The sequence below is a fragment of the Nasonia vitripennis genome, chromosome 3 (genome assembly GCF_009193385.2).
Source record: "Nasonia vitripennis strain AsymCx chromosome 3, Nvit_psr_1.1, whole genome shotgun sequence".
Classification (NCBI taxonomy): Eukaryota; Metazoa; Arthropoda; class Insecta; order Hymenoptera; family Pteromalidae; genus Nasonia; species Nasonia vitripennis.
The window spans coordinates 2,295,424-2,309,597 of NC_045759.1; the positions used below are offsets into that span (position 1 = coordinate 2,295,424).

Genomic DNA, 14,174 nt, shown 5'->3' on the forward strand with positions numbered 1-14,174 from the left:
TGGCGGAAGCGCTTCCATCTGGCGAACACACCTTCCGCTTCAAACTTAGCCTACGCCGAGCGGAATATCTAAATTCTCGAATTTATCAATAGAGAAAGTAAATTGAAACGATGAAACTTATTAAAGCAAAAATTTAACGAAGTGGAATTACAAATTTTTTAATTACATAAGCTATTAAAATGCCTTAGAATTTGCGCGCATAATTCGTAGCTTTAGCAACGGAAGCAGAAAAAAAGAAACTTTTAAGCAATGTGTCATTTGCTGCATTATCACTTTGACTCAGCGATGCATTCTGAGAAGTGATCTTATTCAAGTTCTGTCTGGCTAAGCGATATCTTTTATCTGCTTATGCCGGAGCGGATGTCAAATAACGACCATCTTTCATGAATAATGAATGCCACTGTTCACCTAAGTTGTACTGGAGGTTCTCCACCGCTGCGTCGTTCTTTGTGGAATTTTTAATTTATAAGGACCGCCGAGATGATCTCTGACGACTTTTACCTCGTAACAAAGCATCAGCAGCTTTTACGCAATAAGGCAGTAAAAAAATTTACCATAACGTTTTCAATGTCATTTTTCAACGAATTACACGGCATTACGCAACTTACTATCATGATTTAAAATCCAAGAACTTTACTTCAGAAGATATTAATAATTTTATAATAGATACGGCGATCTAAAAAAAAAAGATAATATTAAACGAACGCCTTAATTAGAAACACACAGTGGCAGAAAAGTGACGCAAGCAGGTGCTTCGAAAAAGTGGCACACGCGCAGTGAACTTTATAACGCACGAGTTCTCACAAGCAAACACCTGCTATTTTACGCAGCCCCACTCAGAATGTTTAATCGTTTACTTATACCTACTTTAAACGCGCGTCTTAACAGGTGCACTGTACGAGTGTTTCATACGCTCGCGTTCGTTTCGTGCGGTCTACTGCATTGAGTTTCCCGTTATTATTTTTTTTTTATTTAGGAGCCACTTATAATGCTTTTTGAAGAGCAAATAACAAATGAAGTAATGAATATGACAAGAGCGCTACACGCGACAGTATAAAATAAAATACACATTGGCTTCACTTTATACAGATTATATACTATATATTTCGATTGGTGTTCAAATAACCTTGCGTATGTGCCATACGCGTGTATACACATACTCAACAAAGTAAATTGATAGTTTCGCAAAAATAATTAGCGCTCATTCTGGTTTACATTTTTTATCAGATATATCTTATGTATAAACTAAACAACATTTTTCATTTATATATATATATATATATATATATATATATATATGTTATATATATATATATATATATATATATATATATATATATATATATATATATATATATATATATATATATATATATATATATATAATACAAATACATTTACAACTTCTAAAATTACATCTCACGTTACTCAACTAACAAAGTAAACTCTGTTCACTATAGACTAATTAGTTTATTTTTTATTTTTGTTATAACTTTGCAATTATGTCAAGTTTTCAACAAGTAAACTCACATCACGAGTTAAATATTATACCTAGGGTTTAAGCGTTGTAAAGTCACATCTCATATCACGATTTCTTAAGCGTGGGAACGCACAGCATCAAACTTCAGAGATTTGAAAAAATATATACAACTTGCAGGAACATTCAATCGCTCATGTTTTTTCTATTTTAAACGTAAAAATAATAATATTGCAAAGTAATGTAAGTTAATTTATCAATATCATAAATAAAAACGGTATATAATATCGTATCCTGAATTCTTAATTAAAGCAATATCGCAAAATAAAGATATTGTATTCTTTGTTTGTACTTTTTTTTACTAAAAATACTAAAAATGTGACGTAATCGTATCCGAGAAAAAATCTTGTGTACAAAGCAGTAAAAATATCTTTATGATATTGTGGATTCAGTCTAGCTGAAGTTTCGCTTTGATATTTTTCTTATTTTGTAATTTCAAAATAAATAAATATTTTATAATAACTGTATACAATCACCTCTAATGCTACATTAGAAAGAAGGTATATAGATTTGTTTGAATGTTTTTTGTGTAATACTTAAAACATATTGTCAGGTGCATTTTCAGTGTCTCCATGACTCAATATAAGCTCAGCATTAATAAAACCAAGTTAATCTCTTCATCTCATTAAAGAAGATTAACACTTTGTAGTAGCACCTCTACATCCGTAGATTGGATTTATTCCACCATCAACAATTTGATGAATTTTATATTCAAAAAATGTTGCTAAATAAATTGTGGTATTGGTAAAAATCATAATCTTACATGTAAGATTATGAATTTTACTTATAAAATAGATGTAAATTCAATTATGTTAACAGCATAAAGATTATATCTTTCAATTGTAGTAACGATTCCTTAACTGGCATTCTATTAATTCATGCATGGCAAATGGAACACTCAACAATTGCTCCATGTATTTCCAATATTTTAATATTTTCTATCCCATCTAATCAGCTTATACCACACACTGTTAAATGTCGGTAAGCTTTACTTTAATTTGAGAATACCATATAGTGCATAGCAAAAGCCATTTTTGCACTCAAGTCGTTTGAGAGGATTTGATACAACCTATGGAAATTAAAAAAGTATAACTCACCAAGTATCATGGAAACTTCATAATAGTCACAATCAAACCAATTCGATAAAATGAATTGACGTAGTTTCATATAGAACTGCATTTTACATCGTCGATTCCATTTTGTTGACTTAAGCCAAGAATGTGCGAACAGTAGCACGAATATCTTGCCTGCACATTGGGCAGTGCGTGAGAGAGGGCGCACAAAATACGCAGGTTGATAAGTGTCCACAAGGCAGAAAAACAACGGCGACCTCTCTGTCCATGCAAATTTTGCATTGTCGAGCCTCCTTTAATCTTCGATTCTCTTCTTCCAAAGCAACTGTTTTAGAAAAGATTTTTTTTAGTTTTCTTTTCATTTCATTCACGATTATTGTAAATCAAATGTTTCTTTCAATGGGTTACACAACGTTAATTAGCAGATTTGTTAGATGAACAAAACTTAAAATTACAAGCTTACCAGCTTTTTCAGCATTAACTGTACGTTCATCGGCGTCGGTTTGAGTTTCCGATTCCACTTCATGCGGTGGCCGCCTTCGTCTCCTTCTCTGAATATTATCACTCTGTTCTCCTTCGTTACTAGGCGTATTTTCAGTTGGAGCACTTGAGCTACTTGCAGCCTCAGCAATTGTTATGATTTGATTCAACAAATGAGTCAGCTCAGATGGAGTAGCAGGTGTCCTTCTACTAGCCCTAAATATTATTGCATAATTTAATAAATATATAACGATGTAATTGATGATGATTTTTTAACTCACATATTATCTTCTTCTCTTAATTGTATTTGAGTAGCATCTTCAATTAGTTGATCAGCATTTGCATATGGTACCCCTGTCTGCTCCATTCTTCTTTTCAATGCCATTTTAACTCTGCCCACATGCAAACCAATTTCAAGTGCTGCCTGAAATTAAAAAAAAAAATTATTATTCACGTATAATTTTAAAAGTGTAAGATGAATCCAAAAGAAAAACTGACCACAGCTGGTGCTGAGCCAAGAAGTGAATCCAACTCTGCATCTGTAACTTGCCGAATTGGTAGCTGTGAAGGTTCAACTGCAGGAGACACTGGTGGGGTTGTATAGATATCCGTATTCTCATCAGGAACGCCTAATATCTGAAGTAATAAACTGTATCAAGAGCATGAAAATAAATAAAAGAAAACCAAAATAGGAATCACTACTCACGGCGGGATCTAAAGGTGGCCTATGTTCAATGCAGTGCTTTATGAAGTCCTGTCCTCTTACTAAAGCAACATATCCACATTTAGGAAACCATCTAGCATGCTCTATCCAAGCATCATCGGTTTCTTCCCAATTTCTTAAGCCACCATCACAATGAAAACATCTAACTTGATCTTGTGCCCCTAGATAAGTTATAAATACATACACACAGTGTCAACATTTTTATTAATTTTCATTTGATCGAACAAATCTTGAAATTAATTTACTTTTTGTTGAACTCAAATAACTCACCAACATAATAAAATCCAGCATCTGCTAACATTTCTGGAGTCTGTCGTAAGTTGCTTGGCCATCCTTGAAAAGTACGTAATCTGCCTTCATATGTTGCATGTTTTGGTTGCCTTGGAGCAGAATGATGCTGTATTCCCAACTCTGTGAAGTTGGAGGTCGTACCAGGCATTAACTTGACATTGCCCAGCTCCACTTTTTCAGCTGACACATCTGCATATTAGTAAATTATTCTTCTTTATTATCATAAAATTATTTAAATGATCACACTAATATGCAATGTTAGTAAGAAAATCAACCATTATTCATTTTCACTCAAGTTAACCATAATAATTTTTTTTAAACACTGCTTTTTTAATAAAAAATGTAACAAATTTAGTAATCTATCCAAAGTAATTAAAAAAAATCTCACTGTTTAATTAAAAAAGTACCTGAACCCATCCAGTGTTCAGTAAAAAGCACCTCAACCAAATGAAGTTAAAAAACATTGATCATTTAAGCAATTTGTGCAGACGTATGCAATGAAAGTTTGCCTTGCACATTGACATTGCCAAAGTGATTATATTTAGAGTGCATCAATATACTTGGCTAAATATCAATAAATTTGGCTTGGGCTCACACATGCTCACACAAGCTTCAGCTTATTTTGGCAAGGTTAATACAAAGCCATGACTTTAACCCAGCTTATTAGCATTGTAACTATTGTTAATCAGAACCATGAATTTTTAACAAAAATATTACCATATGCTGCTCCATCTCTCATATAAAAATCACAATTAGGAAAGTGTATCCTGTGCTCTCGATCAGGATCATCACCAGGTTCCCATTTCAATATAACGCCTTGACAATAAGCACACTCAACCTATGAAATAATATTAAATATCAAAACAGATACAAAAACGTTTGGTTTAAAACAGCTGTTAATAACATTTTAACAAGAAAACTCACCATGTCTGCTTGTTGGAGATAATAAAATCCAGATCTGGCTAGTCTTTCTGGTGAAACAATTGCAGGGATGGGCCAGTTTCTGAATGTGTTCAATCTGTGAGAATACCTTGCGAGATCTGTTATAGCATTCTCTAATTGTGTCACACCTCCTGCACTTGATTCGCTATTTTCATTATGATTATTATCTATGGAATTAGGATTTATTGATTCATCAGCCATGAGAATCAGCGGCACATTGCAAGTAGCAATAGGATCCAAAACAAATGGACACTCTGGATTGGCTATTCGATGAAGAGCCATTGCCTGATCACCAAAGTTCCATTCAGAAACTCTAGTGCCGCACAAAAAACATTGGGCTATTTGTGCCGTTCCAGTGTAGTAAAAGCCTGCCTTGGCAATTCTTGCAGTACTGACAGGACAATTGGCTGGCCAGTCCAGGAAGGTCCGCAGTCTATTCACTTCGTAGTTCATTTTAAATTATACCAATGATAGACTTTGATACAAATCTGCAAACATACAGCCATCTTAATTTCAAACTTGTGTACCTTTCACAATATTCTCAACTGTGACAAAATTTTAGTGTGGCACAAGAATAAGCGGTGCGTTTATCATTTCATTGTGAATGTTTGTAAATTGGCAGCACATTATGAAATGACCACTTGACTCTCCTTCCAAGAAAAATATTGTCAATCGGACAAAAAGTATGATGCACAATTTCCGATTATTTATCTTTGTTTCGCAATCAATCGTCGAGCCTCTCTATACACTGCGCTGATAAAAAATCGCGAGCACACTTATTGTAAGAGAACCATTAAAAAATTCGGAAATCCATTGCCACGCGTATCTCCTGAAAATATCGAGCTACTCCCCAGGAAACTCAACTCGTCAAACCCAGCTTGTGTGTTTACGCCTATCAGCTGACGAGTAGTCTAAAAACTCCGAAAATACCGAGAGCCAAATTTCAACAAAAGTTTTTCAACAAACTCCTCCCATGCAGAAACTCACCTTTTAGGAAGCGCACTTTTTAGCCCCTTCACTCGCACAATCTAGCTGTCAGTTGGAAGCTGATAGTCCGTAAGATCCACGACGATGAGAAAAATAAAAATACCTTCGGGAATGACTTTTGTTATCACAGGTGGTGTGGATCTGCACGTCGCTGAACTTGCAGAAACTACGTAGGTGTGTATTGTATTGTAGGTTGTTGTAGGTATACGCAGTATATACAACAAGACTATATATATATAGGTACTTCTGAATCGGAGGTTAGGTGATTCTCGTCGATAAGCGAGACGCGACGACCCGCTGCGAGAGTGCTTATCACGACGGGAATCCGCGGCGACGACCGATCATCTGTCTGTGGAAGACGATGGTGAATGACGCGCACATACTGCACTCTCGATATTTACAATGCACGCTATGTATACGTTGTTTTCTTTTTCGCACGCGTGCGTCTCCGCTTTCTCCCGCACAGGAGTGGAATGTCGTGCAGTGCAGTGTGATGCCTGTGCAAGTCTGTTCTTCTTCCCCCAATTGTGTATGTGCATATAGCCAACGAATATATACTTGGTATAGAAGGACGGTCAGTATTGGCGCCGGGGTCCCATTTTGAAATACGTGTAGAGCCTATACTACACTATAGCTGTCCCCCAAGACTGCATAGGAGAGACCTATAACGCACTATACCTGTCCCTTCAATTTAACCCGTGACCGTACTTCTATACCAAGTCTATATTCGTTGATATAGCTATCGCGTATATACATGTTGTGTGTTGTCTTGCTCTTTTATCTCTCTCTCTCTCTCTCTTTTTTTACGTACCGTTGTAGCACCGCTGGTTTGCGATTCGACGAATCCTGCCCTGCGAGATGCGAGTCTGTACTACTACCGCACGTACTTTTCTGAGCGCGAGCTTTTTGCATTTCAAATGCATTTTAAATGTAGACAACGTGAATTCTGAGTAAGAAAACTTAATTTTTATTATTGAATTATTTTATACACTATACATATTTTGAAAATACATTTTATACAGACTATATTTTACTTATTTCTTAATCCGAGTGACAAAAAAATGTAAATTAATTTTAAGCCTGCAGAAAAATCGCAATTTAAATGCAAATGATTTATCATCTAGAATACAACTATATATCATTCATTTTTCAGTGAAGAAATTCTGTCCAATACGCAGGAAGCTGAAAGTCGAGCTTCTGGATCCTGGTCCCAGCACTCTTCCATGGTTTCGCACATTGCTGCCAGGCCCTGAAATAAAATGATTCGTTAATTTTAATAAAGTTCAATGCAAAATCACGATTCACAAACATACATAATCATTTTCAACTTACCCAATGTTCTCGCCAAGTTTCGGGAATATGAGGTCTAATTTTTTTTTCTGAAACGCACTTTACCATGTCTGCCAAAGTTGGGCGTGAACCGACTTCTTTTTCGAATGGCAGTCTGTAGGATCGTTCTGTATCGCCCTGTAAATAAATAAATAAATAAATAAATAAATAAATAAATAAATAAATAAGACGGTCATAAAAGGCACCTATTTTGTGCGCGCGTTAAAAAAAAATATTTCCCAATGAATGGCACAAGTGATAGTTACAAAAAAATACGCACCTTCTTAACGACGCAACGTGAAGCAAGTTCCCAGAGCACGAGGCTACAGGCGTACATGTCGATTGCGAGGAAAGACTCCTTAGTGAAGTTGATGGCGCCGTCTAAGACCTCCGGCGCCATGTAGCGGTGGGTGCCGACGCGGTCGTACTGATTTCCGCAAACACCGTCGTCCGCCTTGAAGATTAGCGCTAAGCCAAAGTCTGCGATGCAGGCGCGCATGTCTCCGCTTAGCAGAACGTTTGTGGATTTCAAATCCCGGTGAGCAATTGCAGGTTTGTAGCCGCCGTCTGATGATATCTCGCTGTGAAGGTGGTTCAAGCCGCTGTGAAACAATAAGGATTCTTGTAAACTATATGAACTCAAAAATCACAACTACGGAATAGCATCTCCCTAACCGCTCTAATGAAATAAAACCCCGCCTACCTTACAATAGAGAGCGCAATTTTATGCATCTCGTTCCAGCTAACGGTGTTCGTCTCCAGAAAGTCGCAAAGCGATCCTCTTTCCTGATAAGTCGTTATCAGCCAAAATTCGGCGTCCAGGCTCTGACCGCATCGCAGGGAATCGATGAATTTCAGCACGTTTTCGTGATTCATGTGAGGCAGTTGGAAGACTTCCAGTTCAGTTTGCCATGATTGTTTGTTCACGAGGGGGAACATTTTAACGGCAATGATCTCGTCGTCACGGCGCGCCTTCCAGACGGCGCCTCCGAAGCGGCCTAATGCTTTCTTCTCCAAAAGCTCAGGCAGCAGACAGTCGGATTTATAGCTGTTGGTCTCTGAATGTACACTCTCAGAATTGGAGGTGGTGGAGCAATGCTTAATTCCCTGCTCTGCTTGAGACAGCTACGGAGTTGAAGAATTTTGTTAATTTTAAATAAATTCTAATACTATACTTTGTGCAGTATAAAATGTTTTTTTGCTTTTAGCAGTATAATTCGTTAAGTTATTTGAAGAAAAATGCAAGAGAAAATTTTAATAATAATTTCGATTTATTAATGTTTTTTGTATTTTTTTGAGTTAAACTACTAGAGTACGTACTTCGCTTTCGTAATCCTGCTTGCGGTGGCGGCAGTACCAAGAGATGAAGGTAATTGTCACGATAAAAATTAGTACACACACTGACAAAATAGCAGGGATAAACTGTTGCTCGTTTCTCGCTAAATCTTTCTTCTCCACATCTGTAACAAAAGTTTTAAAAAAAGTTAGATATTTACATAACAGCAATAGAACAGTGACATTTTTTTGTCAAGTGAATAAAAGAATACATACCATTGGTGGCAATTTTGTCTTCATTATGTTTTTTTAACATTTGTGTGTAAGTCACATTTTGATTGCACATATCTCCATTACAGCAGCAGAAGAACAGTTGATTAACGGCGTCTTTATTCTTCTGGACGCAGTGAGATTTATTGTAACAATCCTTGTTATTTAAAAAGCATCCCTTCATGTGCACTTTTGAATCTCCGGTAACAGAGTTTAACTCCCACAGAGTAAAGCAATGATTATGAGTTTCTGGCCCCTTAGGTCCGCATTTTTGCTGCGTAACACACTTTTCTTTATTTTCATCGTTACATGTCAACAGATTGTAACTTTCGCAATAGGCATTTTCAACGTCCTGAGCTTGAACAGCACCTGCAAAAAAATAGAACATAACTTTGTTAGATTGCGACGTTCTTTTAAAAAAACTTTCCTGGATTATTGCTTTTTCCGGACGCGTATAGTCTATACATTTTTTCCGCACAGATTGAATAAAAAATATCTGTCTCGTAAAAATCTGAATAAGCTTGGGCGTAAAATTAAGCCGTATATTTGCAATTCAAGTATATAAATGTATAAAACTTACCAAGAGTGAAGCCAAGAAGGGCCAACAGTATCGTAGCGTAGATATGCATTTTTTTACTTCTATAGAGTAACAAGCGAACAATCGAAGCAGCACGGCTCGGTGAAATACCAATAGGTCCTTTCGTCACTGAGATGCAGAACCGAATGAAGCATTCTGGCTGCAGAGATAATTTATATACCTGACATCCCTTGCAATCTACCTATTAGCCAGACCAGGCCCACCCCTATAAACCGTCTAGCCGTCTAGACTGCAGACGTTTAACAACCCCAGTTTTGACACCAAAGGCATATTGAGTTAAAAACTGGACATATTGCTAGCGAATTTCAAATAATTTATTTTATTCATACATACTACATAAAAAGTACAAACACGTAGGCTATGATATAGCCAAAACAATTACAGTTAAAAAGTTACAAGAACTAAAAAAAAGTTATTTTTAACAATGATTAAACCGGCTGTTAACATATTAGCCCAGCCAACAAACACTTATGTTCAACGTAATCAAACGTGTCTCGTTAAAATAATTATAAAATGTTATGAACGTAAGACAATTACATTTTACAACAAAAATACATCCAAAACTTTTTTTCTTCTTTGATCCTTGTACTAAAATTCATTGCTTGAAAGCATGAAGTCTTTTGTAAACTTTCTAAAAGTTAATAATGCATATATGAAAGCTAAGAAATCTTTACAGTTTTAAACAACTTCGTATAAATATATGATTGCATAGCAATTTTATCTTCCGAAAATCAACGGTTATGTTTACAGCATATTACATTTATGCTTTTTGATTTTTTCAGTCTACGTCAAGAAAAAAAACTTAGCAATGTGGAGACTAATCATTGAATATTTCACATAAAAATTTAGAAAATTATGTAATTTCATCATTTGCTTTTTAGATCAGTTTTAAAGATTATTCAAATTGTATATCAAATTAATGATTTCATAAATATATTTTATCACTACGTAAATCATCAAGCAAATAAACCCTCAGCGTTTATAGATATTTCAAAAAATTGAGTAAGCATTTGATTTTTTCTCTACCTCAATATTCATTGAATCTTTCTTTATATTTTTATATTACGAAATTTTGAATATGTAGATCCACAATCGCAGCACTGATTTCTTTAATAGTATTATAGAACTCTAAAAATTTAAATTAAGATGATGAGAGCAATCAATGAATAATTTAAAAAATCGAGGAATGTTTGAATGAAATCAATCAAGTTTGGCATTCATGTATTTGAGTGAAATTTTTAAATTGAAATGCATTCGATTGTGTATATATAGTCCCAACATCGCAAGTTTTATCAATAGAATCTTTTCAATTTATATGAAATTTGTCATATATCATTTTGTATAATCTTCACCCAAGGTTTTAAGTTACACTTAAAATCTTTTCATAGAATTCCCCTAAAGCCAATTATAGCCAATAACTATTTCAAAATTACGTAAAAAAATAAAATTCGTCGCTAATCCTGGTAGCACGATAAATTTAGTAGGCATTACTTAACTGCTGGTTGCTTCTATCATCACTCACATTTAAATGCATCATTTGTGCAGAAATGTCGTTAACAATCGGAGATGGGTACATGTCTGTAAAGGCAAGTTTTCAGTTTAATTTGGTAGCGAATAAAGATTATATTTTTCTTATGATTTGTCAGTACTTACGATGGTAGACATTGTACTCATATGCAGATTTTAGTTTTTGGTAAACTATTGAAACTACACAATTTAAAGATTGTTGTTTAGTAGGTTGAACGGTACCAAAGTCTTCAAATATCAATATATTATCTCTGAAGATTGTTATCTATAAAATAAAACGAAAAAGGTTAATTGAAGAGTAGTATTTTTAATCATCGGTATCTTAGACAACAATTTCAAAACAGACCTTGTGAATAAATCCAGGTGGTTGAGAGCTTGTCAAGCATTCAAACGAACACATAGCTTGCAATGTTTTAGCAACAAAGTCAGTGAGGATTGTCACATACTGCAAATCAAGAGCTTCTTGCGCATAGTGCTGGTTTGGTTCGTCTGTTTTCAAGTACTGCTTCTTAACTATTTTTTTGACTTTAACATCTTTTTGATGTCTTGACTCTGAAATAGCTTCATTAATACAACGCTGTCTTTCTGCTTGCTTTATAGGACCAATTGGTTTTGCCCAGCGAATTTCCCATTGTTCTAAATCAGCTATACTGCCAGGTTCTGAAAAACAATTAGATAATAATACATTTTATGTGACAAGATATTTAAAATGAAGAAAGTTATCTTAGAAATAACTAACGGGTCATAATTTGCATAACTTTCTCGGCTAATTCACGACTTTCATAGTGAACAAAAGCAAAATGATTGATTTTCTTCAGTTTCAAGATAGGTATATTCGTGGTTCTTTGGAAAATTTCTCTGATCTTTTGCTGGGGCATATTCATTGCAAGATTCCTCACAAAAAGTGCTGTAACCTGAAATAAAATAAAAAAGAAACGAAAAATTAAATTTTTTATTTGTTGTAAATTGAAACTATTTTTAATGTAATGAAGATTAACATTTTCCATGATATCTTCATCAACTGGTTCTCCAGGTTCAGGATCAGCCCAATCAACTGCAACTTCATGGTCCCATAAAAGAACTCTTCCAGGAATAAGTTTTCGACGAGCCATTGCTGCAGATCTGTGATCCTTGAACTCCACAAATATGAAACCTGATGGGTAAACAAATTTCTTTTAATTTATAGACTGACGATTAGCAATTTTAAGGCATACGAGACGGAACAACATTTACCTCTGTTAAGGGTTTTATCTTGAGCATTGGGATACAAGTAGATGTCAACAATGCCATCCATAAGTTTGCTTAATTCCTCCATGAATTCTTCCTTTGATTTATCCTTTGGGACTCCTCCAAAAAACAATCTGCAATTATCAACTGATTTCACAGCACCAATTGGATGTCCAGGTCTGATATGATAACCATCAAGCATCTTTAACACAAGAGAGAGAAAAACTAAACGATGTGGTTTTAGAATCTTATAGAGAATTCAAACTATCTTAAAAATCATACTGTGACAGCTTTCCGAGCAGTTTTTGCATCTTGATAAAGTGCAAAAGCATAGCCACGCGTAGTGCCAGAGAAGTCAAGCATCAATCTGAGTTCCAATAAACGTCCTGCTCTCTCAAGAACTGGCATCAATTCATCTTCGTAACAATCTCGTGGCAATCTTCCTAGAAAAACTTCAGAACCTTTGATGTGCTCTCTGTGCTCTTTCGTAAGCTCTGGTGCTGTCAATCGCCTTTGTCCATTTTCTTGAACCAGCTCGTACTCAGTTTTGTGCATCAACTCCAACAATCTTACTGTTATTTGACAATCACTAGAGATTGTCGATGCATCGGATGTACTGCTTGCTATTGTTGAAGCACTTCCTCTCCGATATTCGGTCATTATGAAGCAGTAGTTTCCTGATAGATTCCAGATGACACATAAAAAAAATTAATCATTGATATTCATTGAGATTTACAAATATGTTTGTCTCAACGTTCAAAGAATTCAAAACTTTCCAATAAAATGCGTTTACGAAAATTCGAACGTGTAACCGTTCGCAGAATATTTCTTCGATTCTATAACCCAAAACGTGACTTAAAAATTAAGAAAACTATGCATAAGTACTGACCTTGTAAAAGAAGAAATCCGCAAAATTGAAATCGATCATCCAGGAGATGCCGTTCGAGCTCTTTTCTCTCAACAATTAACGAGCCAGTCGCAAAAACAAAAAAACGTCACGAGAAAATTCACTCGAAAAAATCTTCTAGAAAAGTCGCAGCCACTGATTTTCCGCAGTTGCTTTCACGTGCTAATAAAGCTACCTCATGAATCTTTCACTCAGAAAAGGATTAAAAAACGAATCTACAAGCGAAATGTATGTACCTATAAATAAAAGATCTCTGTCAAGAAAAGCTCGACGACTGCGTTGATGTCCTCCCCTCGATCCGAGTTGCGTGCGATGTGGGCCTCGCGACGTTCGATGACCGTTAGCGCGAAAAGTATCGGCAACGGCAACACGGCGAAATTCGGCGGCGGTTCGGCGGCGCTCGATTCGTAGAATTCCCGGACTAGGGGGCTATGCGTTGTTTAGCCCGCTCACCGCTAGCCGCCAGTCGACGAACGGGTGTGTCAGCGAGTGTTCTTTTTGGTAACTGACAGTCATTCTGTTAACGCGTTTCGAGGATTTTATTTCGGTTTTTAGTTGAGAAATTCAAGCATTAATGCAGTTATTAATTCAGAGGATTCATAAGGTTTCGACAACGGAAAGACAATGACATTTTTTTCTGATGATTCTTATGCTGAGCCGAGGAGAGCTCGTGTCAAAAACGTTAGATTCGCGTGTGCGCCATACGCGTTGCAGATAGACTTGCATTGGAGAGATTTGAAATGGAGGGCGGAGGCTACAGTTGCGGAATCTCAATGTTCCTACGAATCATCTCAGGACTCGACGAGCTCAATCCAAAAGACTACACTTTTACTATGGGTGAGTCAAATTTGTTAATGATTTTGTTTCTCGTTTTTGGTTAATAAACTAGTTTGAGGATTTTGCGAAAACAGTACTGTACTGTTCGACGTAACCTGGATACAGGTGTAATGAAAAAATTATATAAACGAATGTATGTAAAATTCTGTTACAAAGAAAACTAGAATAGA

At 35.7% G+C, this 14,174-nt stretch overlaps 3 protein-coding genes and 1 long non-coding RNA gene across 6 annotated transcripts; 1 reads left to right on the forward strand and 3 right to left on the reverse strand.

Moving 5' to 3' along the window:
• Positions 1 to 1,450: 1,450 nt before the first annotated feature.
• LOC100122438 (baculoviral IAP repeat-containing protein 7-A) lies at positions 1,451 to 6,761 on the reverse strand. Its single transcript, XM_001605992.6, has 9 exons — positions 6,035 to 6,761; positions 5,030 to 5,535; positions 4,823 to 4,943; positions 4,085 to 4,294; positions 3,797 to 3,975; positions 3,589 to 3,726; positions 3,372 to 3,514; positions 3,074 to 3,306; positions 1,451 to 2,935 (listed from the first exon to the last, which is right to left on the reverse strand). Exons 2-9 carry the CDS (start codon positions 5,498 to 5,500, stop codon positions 2,745 to 2,747), a joined length of 1,686 nt encoding a protein of 561 aa, XP_001606042.2. The 5' UTR covers positions 5,501 to 5,535; positions 6,035 to 6,761; the 3' UTR covers positions 1,451 to 2,744.
• Positions 6,316 to 7,342, forward strand: LOC103315662. The gene is made up of 3 exons (XR_004227115.2): positions 6,316 to 6,563; positions 6,854 to 6,984; positions 7,188 to 7,342. It is a non-coding gene; the product is annotated as an uncharacterized LOC103315662 (long non-coding RNA).
• Positions 7,027 to 9,658, reverse strand: LOC100122449 (activin receptor type-2A-like). The gene is made up of 7 exons (XM_008205699.4): positions 9,489 to 9,658; positions 8,915 to 9,277; positions 8,684 to 8,823; positions 8,067 to 8,488; positions 7,644 to 7,965; positions 7,367 to 7,501; positions 7,027 to 7,283 (listed from the first exon to the last, which is right to left on the reverse strand). Exons 1-7 carry the CDS (start codon positions 9,535 to 9,537, stop codon positions 7,173 to 7,175), a joined length of 1,542 nt encoding a protein of 513 aa, XP_008203921.2. The 5' UTR covers positions 9,538 to 9,658; the 3' UTR covers positions 7,027 to 7,172.
• Positions 9,659 to 9,798: 140 nt separating this feature from the next.
• LOC100122462 (probable RNA-binding protein 46) lies at positions 9,799 to 13,522 on the reverse strand. Of its 3 annotated transcripts, none has more exons than XM_031926408.1 (9): positions 13,404 to 13,522; positions 13,150 to 13,329; positions 12,543 to 12,937; positions 12,267 to 12,462; positions 12,032 to 12,186; positions 11,773 to 11,947; positions 11,380 to 11,693; positions 11,160 to 11,298; positions 9,799 to 11,084 (listed from the first exon to the last, which is right to left on the reverse strand). In XM_031926408.1, exons 3-9 carry the CDS (start codon positions 12,918 to 12,920, stop codon positions 10,984 to 10,986), a joined length of 1,458 nt encoding a protein of 485 aa, XP_031782268.1. In that variant the 5' UTR covers positions 12,921 to 12,937; positions 13,150 to 13,329; positions 13,404 to 13,522; the 3' UTR covers positions 9,799 to 10,983. The 3 variants fall into 3 exon arrangements, with proteins under 3 accessions (XP_031782268.1, XP_031782269.1, XP_031782267.1); XM_031926409.1 differs by having other exon boundaries at positions 13,150 to 13,338; positions 13,404 to 13,520; XM_031926407.2 differs by having other exon boundaries at positions 13,150 to 13,520.
• Between the last annotated feature and the right edge of the window lie 652 nt (positions 13,523 to 14,174).